Source organism: Cetorhinus maximus, chromosome 2, assembly GCF_964194155.1.
Source record: "Cetorhinus maximus chromosome 2, sCetMax3.hap1.1, whole genome shotgun sequence".
Classification (NCBI taxonomy): domain Eukaryota; kingdom Metazoa; phylum Chordata; class Chondrichthyes; order Lamniformes; family Cetorhinidae; genus Cetorhinus; species Cetorhinus maximus.
The window spans coordinates 194,159,203-194,179,554 of record NC_135880.1 but is presented as its reverse complement, the minus strand read 5'-3'; the positions used below and the strand labels follow the sequence as shown (position 1 = coordinate 194,179,554).

General features: G+C 43.4%; 1 protein-coding gene across 2 annotated transcripts in view; it reads left to right on the top strand.

Moving 5' to 3' along the window:
* The first annotated feature begins 7,601 nt into the window (after window positions 1-7,601).
* stt3a (STT3 oligosaccharyltransferase complex catalytic subunit A) overlaps window positions 7,602-20,352 on the top strand; it is a 63,414-nt gene continuing 50,663 nt past the window's right edge. Inside the window, exons 1-3 of one of the 2 annotated variants that reach the window (XM_078531333.1) lie at window positions 7,661-7,700; window positions 9,704-9,828; window positions 12,184-12,307. In XM_078531333.1, the coding sequence (XP_078387459.1) occupies window positions 12,220-12,307 (88 nt within the window). In that variant the 5' untranslated portion in view covers window positions 7,661-7,700; window positions 9,704-9,828; window positions 12,184-12,219. Of the gene's footprint in view, window positions 7,701-9,703; window positions 9,829-12,183; window positions 12,308-20,352 lie in introns of both variants that reach the window. The other variant, XM_078531325.1, reaches the window with a different exon arrangement.

Below are 20,352 nucleotides of genomic sequence, written 5' to 3'. Positions count from 1 at the left end.
CTGACAACTGCTTAAAGCCCACTGTGAAATGAGTTTTGGGAGCTTTGATCCAAGCACAAATTCTCCCTCCCCCTCCTCCTTTCAACCACACCTCTAAATCGATGTATTTACTTTGTTGCTTTTTTCACCAATTTTTTGCCCCGCCTCATCTCCCAAAAAGCCATAACTCCTTGATTAGGTACAGATCCATAGGTAGCATCTAACTCCTCATCCTGGGTACTGAGATCACAAGACGTTTACAAACAAAGGCCCCATCCAGAAAGAGCTTACAAGTCCCTGTCGCACCATAAAACCATTCCAGGGTTTTCATCTTCACTGTCCTATCCATAAACTGATAATATAACTTCACCTTGTTAAGCTGAAATTCCTGAAACAAGTCCTAAATTTGCCTTTAAACCTACGTTGTCTTGTTTTACTGTCAATTTTTAGTTTGAAATTATGTTCCAGATCTCTGTGTGCTGTCCTGTATACTTCTATAAGATCACTGGTCAAGTCCACTCCCAGACTGAAAAGGCCAAGTTTCTCCTCGTTTTTTTTCACCTAATTCCATCTTCCGATGAGCCTCGCGGCTTTTCTCTCAACTGCTTCCAGGGCTGCAGTGTTTACCATGTTTCTTGGTGACCAGGACCAGTTAAAACAACTGTCTGAGGCAAACAACCTATGGTCTGGTGGTGTACTGAAGGAGCTTCACCTAATTTAAAGTGGTTGAGAAAAGGTGTTTAAAACCTTCCAATCTTTGAATGTATTTAATGCATTCGACTTTTTTAACTCACCAATTGCTTTGTGTGTCTCTGAAGAAATAGAGCAACCAGTTTTATGATCTACTGTAGTCAGTGCCATTCTCTAGGTCCATCAGACTCCTGTGATCTAGCCTACAGCACCCTCCTTTAGCCAGTGCCTCTCTGTGACCAACAACCTATTGTGGTTAGTATATCTTTGATTACCAGCAGTACTCCAGCAACAGACTGGTTTCGGTTCACAAGTGTGATCAGCAGCATATTGTAAATGATGAGGAGGAGAGTTCCTTCCCCCTGACCTGAGGTGAAATTCACCAATACCATAAGCAGCAAACATTTCTGCCTATAGTATGTGCCACATAGAAGGGGAAACCAATGTGTTTATGTGTGGAAGAGTTTGTCTTTTTGTCCATCTAAGATACCTGATGGTATCGTCCTCAATTAAAATAGGAAGAACTTCATTTACAGTGCACTATGGAACCAATGTGTCTGTAACGTCAATGTATATATAACAGAGAAATTACTTCTGTAAAGCAAGCTTTTAAAAACCTCCAAACTCCTCTAAGAGTAAACAGCACAAGAATAACGTGCACTATTGTACATTACTTACTAACAGTTATTTTACACTGCTGATTTGAGCCTTAATGTTGCACTAAACTAATTAGTCAGCATTGAAAGTGGATCTTGGCAAGATTTCTTAACCCTGAATATATAGGACTAGCTGCTCCACTAAAGAACAAGATGATTACACAGATTCCACACACCTACGAACAGGACACTGACCATGCAGGAAGATCATCCTTTATTGGATTTTTGTGATATCCAAGAAGTATTTGTGGAATCTCATAGCCCACATATGACTCTTTGTTTTGAGTGTCCACAGCCCATGAAATGTTGAAGTGAACTAATTGTTAATGTTCTGCAGAAGTTGCCATTTCCATTCTAGAATCACTTGCATCTTGCCTGAGAAAACGATATATCATCTCTTTGAAAGTACGTTGTGTAGGATTGATCTGTTGATGGTCTCTAAAATGCAGGCTGCAATAAAGGGCCATACTTTTCCCAGGCCAGGCATAAAAACAAGGACCCTTTTATTTTCTCATTGTCACTCGCTCTTTTTCTCTATCTCTCTCTCCACCCCCCACCCCCACCCCAGCCTGTCTCATTTTCCTCAGTTTACCACACTGCTTGATTTTTCTTATCAGCCAATGTAACGGGACTTTCCTAGAAAGCCCTTCATTAAATTCCACCCTTTTGATTCGATCCCCGATCACTATTCTATATGTAAGCTATCTGAGTCCCTCATTTAGATTCCAGCCTGTAACTCATTCTCAGATATCCCTTGTTATTGTAAATTAATTTCTATAACAAAGGAAATCTAATCCAAAAGAAGACTGATTTGTTGTGGTTAGTGCATCTTTGATTACCAGCGGTACCCCAGCAACAGACTGGCATTTGTTCACAAATATGCTCGGCAATGTATTATAAATGGGTTTATTAGCAGAGAGCATTGAGTTCAACCAAGAACTGAAATTATAGGTTGTTTTAATGCTGTGAAGCTGTTGCATTTACACACTAATTGAAGAGATGCTGCGTGAAGCTCTGTATTTAGTCGATAATACCCTTGGAAAGGTATCTGCAAGGATAATGCAGGCTGAAGTTTAAAAGCTCTGTAATTTAAAAAGTGAGATGCAACTAAGGTTTTTAAATTTACAATAGAGAGCAATAAACAAGGCAGGTTTCGTGGGTGTGCTTGCCAGACAGATGTGATACTATTTAAACTGTTAGTGATGGACCGTCATTGTTAGTGGAGTGTGCCAGGTTAAATGAATAAACCATTCAGAAGAAAAATTATATTATAAAATCAAACTTGGAACATTGTGATAAGAAAATAGCAAAACATGAGCAGCTGGCACTGCACCTAACACAGCACATACAATAAGAGCAAAGGGTTGAAATTCAGTTCAGTGCTATTTTTTGCTTGTGGTTTAGACCGTAAAATTCCTCAGAGTACTACCTGGATGAAGCTGTTAATCTGATGCTTGCATGCATGCTACTGCAAGCAGGAATCACTGGATAGAAATCAGGAGTGTGAGCCCCTGCTGATTTTCCCCCATCGCCATCGCCCACACCCCCACACATTCATAACTCTGGGCTGAGGCCAGTTGTAGAATTCCCAATGCCACCTGATCATTCAGCACCAAACAGGAATTGATCTGGGATTCTCTCCCCTCCCTCAGTTTGTGTATCATGCCAAACATTGCATATACCCCACCACGTACAAATTAAACCTCCTTTGCAATCTGCTATTTCCAGGCTCTTTTTAAACTAAGTTTTATCAACTTTTGCAGAAAAGTTTGAAAACAATAAATGTATGGATCCTGGCCAGTCAGTAGGAAATTAGTTTGTACCGACTCTAATTAATATGCAAGGTCCCTGTCTTTAGATTTAAAGCAATAAAACTCCAAATGGAACATTTGAGGTTTGTTTCAATAAAATCAAGAAAAAAGACGACCAATACAATTCTATATCTGCCTGTTTATCTATCTTAAATGTGTTAAATTTGTGTTTACTTACTCCAAAATTAAAATATATATCTAATCACCTCAACAGTGAATGCAAGGAGGCATTCATTCAGGAACTTCCCAATCCAGGGTGAGATAATAATGCTTCACATTTGTTTGTACCAAATTTTATTTTGTTTTAAAAATCCAGAAACAAAAGGAACCAATGTAGTTGACCGTTAAAATTCATTTTAAAATAAGTTCTGGATGCCCTATTTATGCTGTGACATGGTTCACTGACATTGAATTTGATGACACACACGGCTACTTAAAAACTTACTATGGACTCTACCCCCTCAAATCTCATTACATAATCACAGAGAAAAGGCTCACTGGAGCTTTTTGTTTAATTCAAAATGTCAAAATTTGCCCGCAATTGACACACTGAAAGGCAGCAATTGCAGTCTGAAGAACTCTTCGATGCTATCAGATCTGATCCTTCCAGTCCAGTTGGAAGGCATTTGCCCCCTGCTGGAAAACCTTTATTATAAAGCATTCACCCCATGGGAGTCCTAGCAGCATTCATTTCAATATACTGTACAGGGAAGTCACCAAGACTCAACAGTTATATCGAATGGTAGTATGTGTTGCTCCATGTTATAAAAAACAGAGCATTGACAGTGAATGCTGCTTTTGATTTAAGTTAGTTCCAGGCTGTGTTGTGTCTGCCTCACAGAAAACCGTCCTTACCATAGTAAGTTGCACATAACTTATGATTGTACTCTTTGTTTCAATTATATTTTGTGGACTTGACAAACTCCCTATTGTGGTGTAAGTGAATTGTTAACCTGCCAGTAATGTCTGTGAGGCTTCCGTGATCGGTGGGTCATTTAATCTCCCTGCCCCTTTTCTCTACTTTTTAAAATGTATGCTTTAACTCTTTCATCCATGGACCTCCCCCCACTGTGCGGCATGGTTCAGTCCATGAAGATACCTCCAACTATGAATTCAGTACCTTTATTTCCTTTGGTTAAGAGAATGCAGCCTATAGACATGACTTTATTCAATGCACCTTTTCAGGCAATTCACCAGGAGATGCAAGAAGGTTATAAACAGTTTCCCTCCTTGCTCTCTCTCACCTGTGCCAGACTGATTAGCCATTTCACTTTCAGTCAAATCTAGGATTTTGTTTGTACTTTCCTGACGCTAGCATTGTAACTGCTAGGTTTCCAGCATTCCCCTGTGTAATGTGACATTAAGTTCACAGGGCTCCCATACGCAATGCTCTATTTAGATGGCAAGACTCTCTTTCAACCTTGCAGACACCGTCCACAGAGCTCCTCAGGCATTAGCGTGCTCTGCTGTGTGATACACCGTTATACTTATACTGGTCTGTAATGAGGGCAGATTGCAACTGTCTTGATAACTGGAAATGTTGCCTCACTGGTGAAAAAGTTGAGCCAACTGAATTACCGAGAGATGGACAGAGCTAAAGGCTATTTCTTCATCTTGTCCTTCCCACCCCTGAAGGTCAGGTCAGGTAGTGGTGGCCCCATGTAGCCACTCTTCAGTATGAGCTTAGATGCTGATTATCAGCAGGATGTGTAACTGTGAGGGCATCACCTCCAAGATTGATCCCAACATTTATCACATGCAGCAGGGGTCACTGAACATTAACTATTGTGCTCCAACTTTTGCTCAGGCTGAGAGCTTACTTGACACAGCTCGGGCTGTGACCTGGGACCTCCCTGGTTGGTCTAAGCCTATCGGACCACATGCAGTATTAACTCGATGATTATCCGGGGACCACCTTCTTCTCCAAATATTCTAAATGGTACCGCATTTCCTATAACCAAAAAAGGGATGTAAAATATTATTTCGTAGTTAGAGAATGCTGAAGGACAGTGTCCTGAGGTTTCAAATCAAGCTGCTTTTAATCCTTTATATGAAGGACAATATTCAACTTTATTGTAATGTGCATTTTCAGATTTCATATAAAAGCATGTTGTTTTCAAACTGCAGCAAGCTTGAGCTGTTCAATTTTCACTTTTTAAGAAGGAACAAGGTCTGTCTTAACGTGCTATGTTTTGTGAACTTGTACAAAGTAATTTTAAAAGTCGTGTTTGACACATTGTATGCTTTTGTAAGAAGGACTTGGTCCTCAGCCCCTGTTGTAGGCTGAGGACTACAAAAAATGGAGCTCAAAATGTATTTGATATTTGTCAGTGTACACACCACTAAACGTGAAAATAAACGTACTTGTACAAGTTGGGGTGACGTTTTCTAATTGAGACACTGAGGAATGCGAATGCTCAACTCAATACAAAAGCTGAATTGCAGTACTGTCACTACGATATTAACTGGTGCCAGGCACAATAGTGAAACTTGCATTTACTCCAATAATTCAATTAAACTACAGATTGAAACTTTCACCTGTGTTGTGAAAACCACAAACCAATAGCCCTTCTTGAGATGTGAGTAATAACACATTTGATTATAAGTAAACTAAGTGAAGATTACAATTTTAAACAACACTGATTGGAAATCACTGTATTTAAAATATCCTAAATCGCAGCAGCATAACATTGAGAAATTCTGGAATTGCAACAGGTCCAAGAGTCAAGTTGCCTCGTTTAACAATTCAGAGTGATCCTTTGTCAGACCTCGATTCCCACTTGAAAACTTCACATCTTTCTCAACTGCTGAACAATTTTTCATTCCACAATTGCAGAACTGCTAATTTATATCTACCAACAGATCTCCCATGCCCTATTCATGATGAGGCTGAGAATACAATGTCATAAACAATAGGGATGTTACCAACAAAGTGATGGAATAAATGCTGCAGGGAGTAAGCAAAAGGATGAAGGGTGATATGCACAACAATATGGTAAGTGATGGCAATACTCATGGCAATTTCATAAGAATACGGTGTGTCAAGTATTTACTACCAGGAATCTTGACTCTTGGGGCAGCTCTGGGAGCACTGGAAAATTGGGGGTGGGGTCTGACAGAACTGGGATAAGGTTTCAGGAACTAACAGCACTCTGAGGGAGGGTCCACAGAGTGTGGTAGCACTAGGAGAGGTGTTAAAGGGTTCTAGGAATGGTCTTGGAAAAATTGAGGCAGGTCCTGGAACCGGGGACATTGGAGATGTAAGACGGTGGATTTGAAAGAAAAGAAAGTCTTGCATTTCTAGTGCCTTTCATAAGTTTAAATTGTCCCAAAGTGCTTTAAAGCCAATAAAGTACTTTTCAGCTGTGCTCACTATTGTAATCTAGGAACAATGGGACAGTTTCAGGAAAAGAGAATAGTCCAGGTGTTTATGTTGAGGTGGGGGGAGTGGGAGTTGGAATTGGCGAGGTAGGTCCTGGGGTCTGTTGGTTTGAAACATTGGAGAGGCTGAGTCTGGTAGTATTTGGAGGATGCTGAGACCTAAAAGTACTGGGGACAGAATCCAGGAAAATAGAATTTCAATCGATCATGGCCCTTTTTAGACTGTTAGGTGCCACTGCTAGAATTGCCAACTGCGATTAAATGTATTTCTGGAAGTTTTATTGCATGACTTCCCCCATATTCCAGCCATTATTCAGCTCACACATCCATCCTTGTGGCATACTCTGCCACTTGAAAAGCAAAAAGACTCATTATCCAAAGTAAAAGCAAAATACCGCAGTTGTTGGAGATCTGAAATTAAAACCAGAAAGTGCTGGAAAAACTCATCAAGTCTGGCAGCATTCCTGACGAGAGAAACAGAGTTAATGCTTCGAACTGGAAGAGTCTGAAGAAGTCATATTGGACTCAAGAGTTAACTCTGCTTCTCTCTTCACAGATGTTGCACGACTCATTACCCAATTGGATGAAGCTCGAATATCTGCCAAACAGCCTCCCCCACCCCTCTTAATACCCTATTTTTAATATTTTTGTATCTGATAAAGAGAAATGTTCAAAGAAAATGACAAAAAAGCAATTTTTAATGTCCTGATGATTTTTCTCCAGGGTTGCACACAGCAGTGGAAATTAATCTTCAATTCCTGGAGACTCCAAGGTTGACGACCCTACCGACTGTATTGACCTTCCCAACCTATCCATAGACCCTGTCGCACCCTCAGGCACTGCACCAGAGACTTTGATTGACAGATAACCGCTTGAACCATCCAATTTCCCATCAGGCAGCGCTGCCGGGGGCCCTCTTGTCTGCGCTGAGACTCCTCAGTGTCGGAGAGCGCGAGTCCGGTGCGCGCTCCCGCGGGAATGACACGTCCTCTTTGCGCGCTCAACCGAGCTTGATACCGGATACGGGGGGCGCTGACTGACAGCTGCTTGGGCCAATGAGAAGGCAGGGCTCCGGGAGTTCTGTGCCCCTAGTGGCTGAGGGAGGCCGATTCCTCAATCAAGGTAGGTTTCGCCGGCGTGCACTGGGAGCCGGGCTTCAGATGGAGTGAGCGCGGTTGCTCAGGTAAAGCGGCGGCTGGAGGCGGTGGATAGGGGCCTGGGTTCGGATCGGAGCCGGGGGAGAGGAGGGAGCATCCGGATCAGGGCCTCCTTTACCCACCCGACTCCCGCTCTCTTTCCCCCTTTGCCCACACTCTCTCCCCCTTTGCCCGCACACTCTCTCCCCCTTTGCCCGCACACTCACTCTCCCCCTTTGCCCGCACACTCACTCTCCCCCTCTGCCTGCGCTCTCTCTCCACCTTTGCCCACATACTCTCTCCCCCTCTGCCTGCGCTCTCTCTCCCCCTTTGCCCACATACTCTCTCCCCCTCTGCCTGCGCTCTCTCTCCCCCTTTGCCCACATACTCTCTCCCCCTCTGCCTGCGCTCTCTCTCCCCCTTTGCCCACATACTCTCTCCCCCTCTGCCTGCGCTCTCTCTCCCCCTTTGCCCACATACTCTCTCCCCCTCTGCCTGCGCTCTCTCTCCCCCTTTGCCCACACACGCTCTCTCCCCCTTTGCCCACACACGCTCTCTCCCCCTTTGCCCACACGCTCTCTCCCCCTTTGCCCACACACTCTCTCTCCCCCTTTGCCCGCACACGCTCTCTCCCCCTTTGCCCGCACGCGCTCTCTCCCCCTTTGCCCTCACGCGCTCTCTCCCCCTTTGCCCGCACGCACTCTCTCCCCCTTTGCCCGCACGCGCGCTCTCCCCCTTTGCCCACGCGTGCTCTCTCCCCCTTTGCCCGCGTGCGCTCTCTCTCCCCCTTTGCCCGCACGCGCTCTCTCCCCCTTTGCCCACACGCGCTCTCTTCCCCCTTTGCCTGATGTTCTCTCCCCACCAGCCTTCACCCATTTCTTTTGCCTACTCAATTTAAAAATTACATTTTACAAACCCTGTGAGCATCTCCCTGCAGGAATCTCTGCAAGTCCCTGTAAATTAGACAATTCCAGATGAGAGTTAGCAGCCCCCAATTCATTGGTCATCTTTCACAATATATTTTTTACCCCCTCCTACTTTGCTGGTATGCTGGGGTAAAATTCTGTAGGTGTATGGCCCCTTACACTGTCCAAGTGACCACATTATACTTGCCTGAGCCTAGACAGTAAGTTTTTGCAAGTTACTCAACTAAAGGAGTGTCACAGCCAGAACTGATCCTGCCCTCTTGCCATGTACGCCCATGGAGTGTACAAGTAAGGGTCACTGGATTCTGATTAAACCCCGTTATTTTTGCCCCTACTTCCCCCTAACGCAGGTGCAGTGAGATCAATCACATCATCCCCCCACCCCCAAACAAAATTGTAACTTGCTGTCTGTACAGCTGCCTAACCTTGCACACTATGTTTCCCAGTGATATGTCGGAGGAATTTGACTCCTCTATGTAAAAGCTTTGAGTTTCTGTGGAAAGTTATTTGAGTGTTTATAAGCATGCTGTACTTCATAGTAAGTTTTGCAATAACTTTTTTGCACAAGTGAACTATAACTTTCATGGCTCAGTTGGTAGCACACTCACCTCTTGAGTCTGAAGCTTGTGGGTTCAAGCCCCATTACAGAGACATGAGCACATAATCTGGCTGGCACTCCACTGTAGTACTGAGGGAGCGCTGCTATCTTGGAGATGCTGCCTTTCAGATGAGAAATTAAACCATATCTGGTTTGCCATATCTGGTAGAACTAAAAGATCCTGCAGCACTGTTCAAAGAAAAGCAAGGAAATTGTCCCAGTTCTTGACCAATATTTATTCTCCAATACCACTGAAACAATTATTTAGCCATATATCTCTTTGCTATTTGTGGGAGTTTGCTATGCACAAAATGACTGCTATGTTTCTTATATTACAACAGTGATGACACTTCAAAAGTACTTCATTGGTTGTAAATTACTTTGAGATTTTCTGAAGCCCTGAGAAGTGCAAGTCTTTCCCTAACCTTTAGGCATAGTATACTGAACAGAGAATGAGTTGTCAGAGTGGAGGGAGGGCAGTATAAGTGTTCCCTCTGTCACATTTAGGTTCTCTTTTTTTTCCCAGGGCAGTTGGCAAACATTACCGGTTATTCAAGAATCTAGCCCTTTTAAACAAACACTCTGGAGTGACAGCAGTCGTGGAGTTGGGGCTTTGGGCTTTTTCTTCATATCAAGTCCCAGAAATATTAAGTAAGAAAAAAAATCCTGATCAAAGCTTTTCCTGTTTCAGAAATATTAGTCCATAATGGCTCACCACCACTTCCTTGAGGGCATTTGACGATGGACAATAAATACCGGCCTCGCCAGTGACGCTCACATCCCATGAACAGATTTTTTTTTTAAAAAGATGCTTAGCTGTGTGATGTTTGTTGGAGAAATATGTTGGATAGTTTCACTTTCTGTTCTGCAATGTATGATAGTTATAAAATAACCACACTTCATGCATTTCCCTTTATTATCCCATTTTTTAGTGTTCAGACTAATCCACCTGATGCAGTGCCTGTTGATTTCCCCTTATACTTGCTGGCAGTCTTGAAAAATCCAGCAAATGTATAAGTGCTAAGTGCGGCTTGGTTGATTTTTTTTTTCTTTTGTATGGTCAGTTCATTCTAACATATTGTTTAAGAATCATATAGCAAAAGTTTTAAGAAAAATAAATACTTGAGTTATCACAATGCCCGAGCCTTCGTACCTGGGATTTCTTTTCAGGTGCATTGACAGTGAACAGTGAAATATACTGGTCATTTTGCACTGACAGAGTCCCAGGACAGCATTGAGATGAATAAATCTTGTTGGTGGATATCAGTTCAGCGGGGAATGTTGGAAGAAGATTCACCTTTGCTTTGAATAGTGCCATTGGATCATTAATGTCCACCTAAGCAAGCTTATAAAACCTCACCCTGTCTCATCTGAAGGATCTTCATCAATCCCACATTTCCTCAGCAGTGAGCAAGTCAGCATCATTTAGTGCAAGTGGAGTGTGCTTGGATATTTTCTTTTTTGTTCATTCCAGGGATGTGGGTGACCCTGCTCAGACGAGCATTTATTGTCCTTGAGAAGGTGGTGGTGAGTCACCGCCTTAAACCGATGCAGCTCATGAGATATAGAAATACCCACAGTGCTGTTAGGGAGGGAGTTCTAGGGTTTTGATCGGGGGCAGTTAAATAACAGCGATATATTCCCAAGTCAGGTTGGCGTGTGGCTTGGAGGGGAACTTGCAGGTGGTGGTGTTTTATGTGCCTGATTCCTTTGTTCTCCTAGTTGGTAGAGGTCATGGGTTTGAAAAGTACTGTCAAAGGAGCCCTTGTCGAGTTGCTGTAGTGCATCATGTATATGGTACACACTGCTGCCATGGTGAACCAGGAGGGAGTGAATGTTTAAGGTGATGGATGGGCACCCATCAAATGGGCTACTTTGTCCTGAATGGTGTTGAGCTTCTTGAGTAGTGGTGCTGGGGGGTATTCCATCACACTCCTGACTTGTGCCTTGTAAATGGTGGACAGACTTTGTGGCATCTACAGAGCATTCATAGCTGTATGACATTGGCAGAGGTCACTTGGCTGCTTATCACCTCAGCTGAAAGCCAAACTCTTGAGATGTATTTTTAGTCTTTACTGGGGTGGGTACAAAATGGAAAATCTAATGCAGATAAACTTATGCATGCTTATACAATTGGTTAACTGTGCAAGCAATATCTTACACTGGAACGCGTTGACTTTGCTCTGAACTAATCTACACTCCGAGTATGAAATGGAATCCTCTTAAGAGAGAATTGCTAGTTTTCTTGGGTTCCTTGAGTTTTAAACTTTGAGACTTGTTGTCCATCACTGGAACTGCTCAGCCCTGAATTGTGAAAATCTCAGCGTGGCCTATTGGCATCAACACTGACAAACCTGGATATCAGTTCAGGGATTCATGTGAGTTATTCCTATTACACAGATGATAAACAAACCTTTTCTAGTTGTTTACATCGTCTACATTTTGAGGTGAATTGAAGAAATAGAGGACAGCTGAAGTGGCTTAGCGGTCTTTCCATCTCCGGAAATCAGGACTAATTCTCATCCAGGTAAGAGAGGGCAATGCCACAGGGAAAGAAGGCAGCCTTATAGAAATGAAATTGTGCATCGCCAATATTTCATCATAGATATGAGCTTGCAGCCCAAAACCATGTGTCTTAACGCAAGTTAGAAGTCTCAGTTCAGAGGCCATAGGCTGTGATCAGAGTGGGAAATATAAATCTCTGTGCTGCACAGGCTGCTGTAAGGCTGGGTTCAATAAATGATTGAGAAGAATGGAGGGAACTTTACTGAGTGTGGCCTGCTTCATGGGAGTGCTGAATATCAGAGGGTGCCTAAAGCAAGTGTATTCTGTGCCCCAGTATCCTTCAGCTTTATCATCTTGGGGGAGTTAATCAGAGATTCACAAAAAGAAAATATTTTATCCCTCTACTCCCAGATGTAACTGTGATCATGGTGTATTTCTTGCTAGCATTGAATAAATCTGGTGTATGTCTAAGTATTACAATTGTTATATTATATTTTTCAGGTTAATGATTTGTCAGCTGCAAACACCAAGCCAAAGATGACGAAGTTGGGGTTCCTGCGGTTGTCGTATGAGAAGCAGGACACCCTGCTGAAGCTGCTCATTCTGTCCATGGCAGCTGTGCTCTGTAAGTTTCAACTGGGGTTTAGCTTATTACATCATAAGAATAAAAGCACAACTCGTACTCCTACAATTCAGTATCAATCCCCATCACACCATCTCCTGTTGTCTCCTTCATACCTCAGACCTAGAAACTGAAAGATCTCTGCCCCTCTTTCCTTCTTTTAAAACCTAAGCTTGTTTCTACTACTTGCCTGACTTTTCCTCCTTCCTCTATGACTTTAAGTGGTCATAGAACCATAGAAAGCTTACAGCACAGGAAGAGGCCACTTGGCCCATCGTGTCAGCACCAGCCGAGAAACAAGCCACTCGGCCTAATGCCACTTTCCAGCATTTGGTCCGTAGCCCTGCAGGTTATGGCACTTGAGGTGCATATCCAGACACCTTTTAAATGAGTTGAGGGTTTCTGCCTCTATTACCATTTCAGGTAGTGAGTTCCAGACCCTTATCGCCCTCTGGGTGAAAAAGAAATTTCCTCATCTCCCCTTTAATCTTTCTAACAATCATGTTAAATCAATACCCCCTTGCCACTGACCTCTCTGCTAAAATAAATAGGCCCCTCACAATTTTGTATATCTCAATCAAATCTCCCCTCGGCCTCCTCTGCTCCAAGGAGAACAACCCCAGCCTACCCAATCTTTCCTCATGGGCTGCATTTTTCCAGTCCTCGCAACATCCTTGTAAATCTCGGTACCCTCTCTAGTGCAATTATACCCTTTCTGTAATGAGGTGACTTGAACTGCACACAGTTGTGGCCTAATTAATGATTTATACAGTTCCAGCATAACCTCCCTGTTCTTATATTCTATACCTCGGCTAATAAATGAAAGGATTCCATGTGCTTTCTTATCCACCATGTTGACCTGCCCTGCTACCTCAAGGGATCTGTTGACATTCACTCCAAAGTCCCTCATTTCCTCTACACCTCTCAGTATTCTCCCATTGATTGTGTACTACTTTGCCTTGTTTGACCTCTCCAAATGCATCACTTCACACTTCTCCGGGTTGAATTCCATTTGCCACTTTTCTGCTCATTGATATCTTCCTGCACTCTGCAGCTACCCCCCTCACTGTCAACCACATGGCTAATTTTTGTGTCACAGAATCATACAGAACCACAGAGCAGAAGAGGCCCTTCGGCCCATCGAGTCTGCACCGACACGTGAGAAACACCTGACCTACCTACCTAATCCCATTTACCAGCACTTGGCCCATAGCCTTGAATGTTATGACGTGCCAAGTGCTCATCCAGATACTTTTTAAAGGATGTGAGTCAACCCGCCTCCACCACCCTCCCAGGCAGGGCATTCCAGACCATCACCACCCTCTGGGTAAAAAGATTTTTCCTCACATCCCCCTAAATCTCCTGCCCCTCACCTTGAACTTATGTCCCCTCGTGACTGACCCTTCAACTAAGGGGAACAGCTGCTCCCTATCCACCCTGTCCATGCCCCTCATGATCTTGTACACCTCGATCAGGTCACCGCTCAGTCTTCTCTGCTCCAACGAAAGCAACCCAAGTCCATAACTTAAATGTTTCATCCCAGGCAACATCCTGGTGAATCTCCTCTGCACCCCCTCCAGTGCAATCACATCCTTCCTATCATATGGCGACCAGAACTGCACACAGTACTCCAGCCGTGGCCTCACCAAGGTTCTATACAACTCCAACATGACCTCCCTACTTTTATAATCTATGCCTCAATTGATAAAGGCAAGTGTCCCATATGCCTTTTTCACCACCCCACTAACATGCCCCTCTGCCTTCAGAGATCTATGGACACACACGCCAAGGTCGCTTTGTTCCTCAGAACTTCCTAGTGTCATGCCATTCATTGAATACTTCCTTGTCAAATTAATCCTTCCAAAGCGTATCACCTCACACTTTTCAGGGTTAAATTCCATCTGCCACTTATCTGTCCATTTGACCATCCCTTCTATATCTTTCCATAGCCCAAGACACTCAGCCTCACTGTTAACCACCCGACCAATCTTTGTGTCATCCACAAACTTACTAATCCTACCCCCCACGTAGTCATCTATGTCATTTATATAAATGACGAATAATGTGATGCCACTGTGGTACGTCACTGGACACTGGCTTCCAGCCACTAAAGCATCTTTCTGTCATCACCCTCTGTCTCCTACAACGAAGCCAATTTTGAATCCACCTTATCAAATTACCCTGTATCCCATGTGCATTTGCCGCCTTTATAAATCTCCTATGTGGGACCTTGTCAAAGACTTTGCTGAAATCCATATAAACTACATCAACTGCACTACCCTCATCTACACACCTGGTCACCTCCTCAAAAAATTCAATCAAATTTGTTAGGCATGACCTCCCTCTGACAAAGCCATGCTGACTATCCCTGATCAAACCTTGCCTCTCCAAGTGAGATAGATTCTCTCCTTCAGAATTATCACCAATAGTTTCCCTACCACTGATGTGAGACTCACTGGCTTCTCTCTACAACCCTTCTTAAATAGCGGAACCACATTAGCTGTTCTCCAGTCCTCTGGCACCTCCCCGTGGCCAGAGAGGAATTAAAAATTTGGTTCAGAGCCCCTGCGATCTCCTCCCTTGCCTCCCTCAGCAGCCTGGGACACAAATCATCCGGACCTGGAGATTTGTCCACTTTTAAGCCTGCCAACACCTCCAATACCTTGTCACTCCCTATAACAATTTGCTCAAGAACCTCGCAGTCTCGCTCCCTGAGTTCGATACCTTCATCCTCATTCTCTTGGGTGAAGACGGACGTGAAGTATTCGTTCAACCCTCTATCGATGTCCTGTAGCTCCCCCCATAGATTGCCCCCTTGGTCAGTAATGGGCCCTACTCTTTCCCTGGTTACCCTCCTCCCATTGATATACTTATAGAATATCTTGGGATTTTCTCTACTTTTACCAGCCAGAGCTTTCTCATATCCCCTCTTTGCTCTCCTAATTGCTTTCTTAAGCTCCATTCTGCACTTTCGGTATTCCACTAATGCCTCCGCTGATTTGCTTACCTTGTACCTGCTAAAAGCCTCTCTTTTCCTTCTCATCGTATCCTGAATATCTCTGGTCATCCAAGGTTCTCTGGGCTTGTTACTCCTTCCCATCATCGTCAGCGAACTTCCCCCTACATTTAGATCCAAATCATTAATATATACCACCCAAAGCAGGGATCCTAGCAGTCAGCTCTGCAGAACCCCACTGGAAATAGCCTCCCGCTCACCAAATCACCCGGCAACAATTACCCTTGTTTCCTGCCATTGGGCCAATTTTGGGATCCGGGGAATGTAGCGAGCTGGAGACACGGGCTTTTTTTTTTAACCAGTCTGTCATGTGTGACCTTGTCAAAAGCCTTGCTAAAATCTATTAAACCACATCAACTGCACTTCATCAATCCTCCTTGTTCTTTCCTTAAAAAATTCAATCACGTTAGTCAGACATGATCTTCCTTTAAAAAATTCATGCTGATTAATCCATGTTTTTCAAAGTGGCAGTTTATCCTGACTCTAGAATTAATTCCAATAATTCGCCCACTATTGAGGTTAGACTGACTGGTCTGTAATTATTTGGCCTATCCCTTGCTTCCTTCTTAAACAAATGTACAATGTTAGCAGTCCTCCAGCACCACACCTGTATCCAGTGAGGATTGGAAAGTGATGGTCAGACCTTACGCTGTTTCCTCTATGGCTTCTTGTAACAGCCCGGGGAACATTTCATCTGGCGCTGGTGATTTATTCACTTTCAAGGATGCTAATCCTATTAATACTTCCTCTCTCCTATGCTTATCACATCCAATGCTTCACGCTCTTCCTCCTTAACTGCAATATCTGCATCATCTTCCTCTTTTGTGAAGACAGACACAACGTATCCATTAACAACCATTTCAAAATCTTCTGCCTCTATACATAGGTTACCTTTTTTGCTCTTTTATGGGCCTGATTCTTTCCTTAGTTATTCTCTTACTCTTAATGCATTGATAAAACATCTTTGGGTTCTTTTGATTTTACTTGTCGATATTCTTTCATGCCCTCCCTTTGTTTCCCTAATCTTATTTTTGATTTCACCCCTCCATTTTCTATACTCCTCTTAGCTTTCTGTAATATTGCGTTCTTAGTGTCGGAGTCGTAAGCTTTCCTTTTCTGCTTTATCTTACCCTGTAAGCTCCTTGACATCCAGGGGGCTCTAGATTTGGCCGCCCCACCCTTTTTCTTTGTAGGAACATGTTTACTTTGTTCTTTCACTATGGGTCTGGCCCTTTACCAATGGCCCTGTAATTTTTGTAGTAAGATCTTTCATTTTTTAATGTGACCCATGTATGGCTTTACTGAAAAGATCCCCATAATTTTCATGCACATTTCTACGGTTTAGCAGGTTTAGCTTTGATATAAAATGTTACCAGTTTTGCATTGAATCTAAGCTTGTCCTATACATTGGGTTTTTAAGCTGCTACGTAACTCCAGAAGAGGAGGGTGTGGGATTCTTTATCCTATGGAGATTCTATGTGTGCACTATAACTGCAAGCATCAGCAAGGAGTGAAACAACTTCACATTAATGCTGCAGTCGTATATGTATCTAAAACAAAATTGTTTAAAGATGCTTAAAACTTCAAAGCTTTTGCTTGCAGAAACTTTCATTAAAAGGCCACCGTCTTCCATATCAAGTTATTTTTCCTCGACACGCCTGTTCCCTTCTAGGGCTTGGCATCATCCAATTTATCACTGAAGTGCTACAGACACCATAGGCCCAGCCAGCCAGATCTTCCAGTCATTCAGCTGAGATTGGCATTCACAACACAAGCAAATTATAGGACTTTGAGACATCCCCATGTTGTGAAAGATGCTGTATAAATGCTAGTTTTGAAGTGGAAAGTGGAAGTCTTGCTCCATTGCTGACACTGGAGCAAGAAGATCTAATTGTTCCTATAAAAAAAAGAGTGAAATGTGAGAGGAGCAGTTTGGTACCAAACACAGCACTTATCTTATTGGGCGAGCTTGCATTCCTGAAAAATTGTATTCGTTGAAAATTTGCTGTTCGAATCAACATTTGTTGTATACATAAAATGTTGATGCTTCTGTTAATTTCGCATGAACCATTATATATGTTTTATATTATAGAATCATAGAAGCTTACAGCACAGAAGGAAGCCATTTGGCCCATCATGTCTGTGCTGGCCGTAAAAGAGCTATCCAGCCTAATCCCACTTTCCAGCTCTCGATCCGTAGCCTTGTAGGCTACAGCACCTGCATATCCAAGTACTTGTTAAAAGTGATGAGGCTTGCTGCCACTCCCAATCTTTTCAGGCACTGAGTTCCAGACTCCCACCACCTTCTAGGTAAAAATAAATTTCTCCTCAAACTCCTCTCTAATCCTTCTAACAACTATGTTAAATCTATGTCCCCCAATTATTGACCTCTTCAATGAGGGAAATAGGTCCTTCCTATCCATTCTGTCTAGGCCCTTCGTTATTTTATACACCTCAATGAAATCTCTCCATTGAACTGGTGAATGTGGATTAAATGGTCTTGGGGATAAGAATTTCCTGCAGATTTAGAAGGAAACTTGGGTGAAATACACTCCTTCCCTTTCAGTTAAGCATCTTGTGGGCGTCACTGTATTCTGGTCCTGTATAGAGAACTGACATACTTAATCAGCTTCAGTCAATGGAATGTAGACAAAATAATTTTCCAGATAAGTATGTCAGAAAATCAACTAGGGAGCCGTCTGTTTTAGATCTAATGTTGTGCATTGAGAAATGGTCAATTAACCTTATAGTAAAGGAGACTCTAGAAAATAGTGATCATAAAATAATTCATAATTTGCAATAGATATGCATTCCACTAAGAAATAAAAACTACATGGAAAAATGGTCCAACCATGGATAGCGGTTAAAGATGGCATTGGATTAAAGGAAGTGGCTTATAATGTTGACAGAGGAATAGTAAGTCTAAGGGCGGTACAATCCCAGATTTGCACTAAGTGCGGTAGCGGACGGGAAAGGGGACGTTTTACCTGCTGGCTGTAATGGTGGCTTTTCACGCCACATTGTCCACTTTCCGCCTCGTTAATTATGCAGCCACAGGAAATATGCCGTCTTGCTGGTGGGCGGCCTCTGAATCGCCCGCCACGCCATTACCTCACCGTTTCCTCACTTTGGGTGCCAAATCTAAACTGCAGCCGCGCACACAGTTCTCAATGCTTGCAGCCCAGGACTGCTCCAGTTAAGACATGACCCTGAAAGCCAAGAAGAGTTCAGTGACCCATCACTGGAATGCCTTTTGGAGGTTCACTGTGATGTCCTCCGGCCCCCGTTCTGGCCGCAGGAGATCCAGCAATCTCACCCTCCAGCTTGGGAGGCGGTGGCAGTGGTGATCAATGCCAACACTGCACAGAAAGGTTGGCCATCCAGTGCAGAAAAAAGATGAATGATCTCATCAGTGCAGCCAGGGTAAGGCAACCATCTCATCACTCTAAACTCTCACACTCATAAGCCCATCGTACATTTACTGGCATCTCACTCACTGCAAGCTCAAGGGATGTCACCACTCACTTTTTCACACACACCCTCACATTTCCATCTGGCCTCATCTCCTCTGGAGACTGCCTCCTTAGCCCTCCATATCTTGAGGTCAGTTGCTTAGATCAACGTGTGCCCCCACACATCCTGGGATACTCCCCTCACCCTGCAGCCTCTTCCCTTGCCTGAGGCCCCTTCTCCCCCTTCCCCAAACAAGCCCTAGCCTTGCAGTTGTTGAACAGTCACCCCCGCCTTACAGCTGGTCTGGTAGGGGGTGCCGACATGGGGGGATGATTTCGGCGGGCAGGGATTATAATGATATGCAAATGTTTTAAAATGCCATTCCCAACAGTGCGGAAGTGGGAATCGCAGCCTGCCATTGACAGGTGGAGCGGACGATCGCCAACTGCTTTCACGATGTCGTGGAACCGATTTTTGGCCTTCCCAGCATATTGTCTGTTCATGCCTGCCACGATGCCCCACGCCAACAGGGACGGAAAATTCCAGCCTAAAGTTTGGGAGAATTTTAGATTATCGAGAATTATTAAATAGAATACAAGAGTAAGTTAGCAAGATACATAAAATCAGATTGTGAAAACTTTGATAGGAACATTAAGTGGAAAGACATTATGTCTAAGTAAAAAATGGGACCCTTAAGGGCAGAGCCCAGAGAAAGTATAATGGAGAATATAGAATTGGCGGAGACATTAAACAAATACTTTGAAGCTGTCTCTATGGCAAAATGTAACAAAAATCAGTGGCAAAAAAGAGGATATTACACAAAATTAGGGCTCATAGAATTTTGGGGTAATATGGATGATTGGTTAATGGACAGGTCATTTTTCAGTTGGCAGGTTGTAACAAGCCAGTTACCAGAAGGACCAATGTTTTGATCTCAACTGTTTATAATCTATGTCAATGGCTTAAATGTGAGGATCAAGTGTAATGCCTGCAAGTTCGATGGGAAACAGTTGGCCCCACATTCTCCGCTGGCTGAGAGGGTACGCAGGCATCCCACTCTGGCCTTTAACAGTACTGTACTATAACTGCGCTTCTGAGAAGGCCTGAGGATGGTCACGCTCATCAACTTTACCCATGGGAAGAGGCCCCTTCCTCTGAACAGAACTCTTCATGCAGGGAAAACCACGTTTAAACACATGTTCTCCATGGAAAAGTGCTTTGGTGGTGGAAACTTGGCTTCTATAATTTCTATCAAGGATTGATAGTGTTAGTTCATATTGTATTCCTACACTGTGGCTGCAGGCTCTTTCTGATCTGGCACTTATTTCAGGCACTGTCACCTCATATCAGCCAGTTTTAGTGATCTGAGCTCTAGATGCCTATATAGATCCTGGGCTGCAAGAGTAACAATTACAGCAAATTGTTTTTTTTAAACTAGTATACAGCTTAAGGTTTTGTTTAAAAAAAGGTCATGTGAAGTTGCCTACAGAAGACTTCATTTTAGGCTTCATCTGTAGCTTAGGAATCCATGCTTCAGGCCCAGAAATGTTCATTTATCCTGTTGTCTCCATGCCATCCA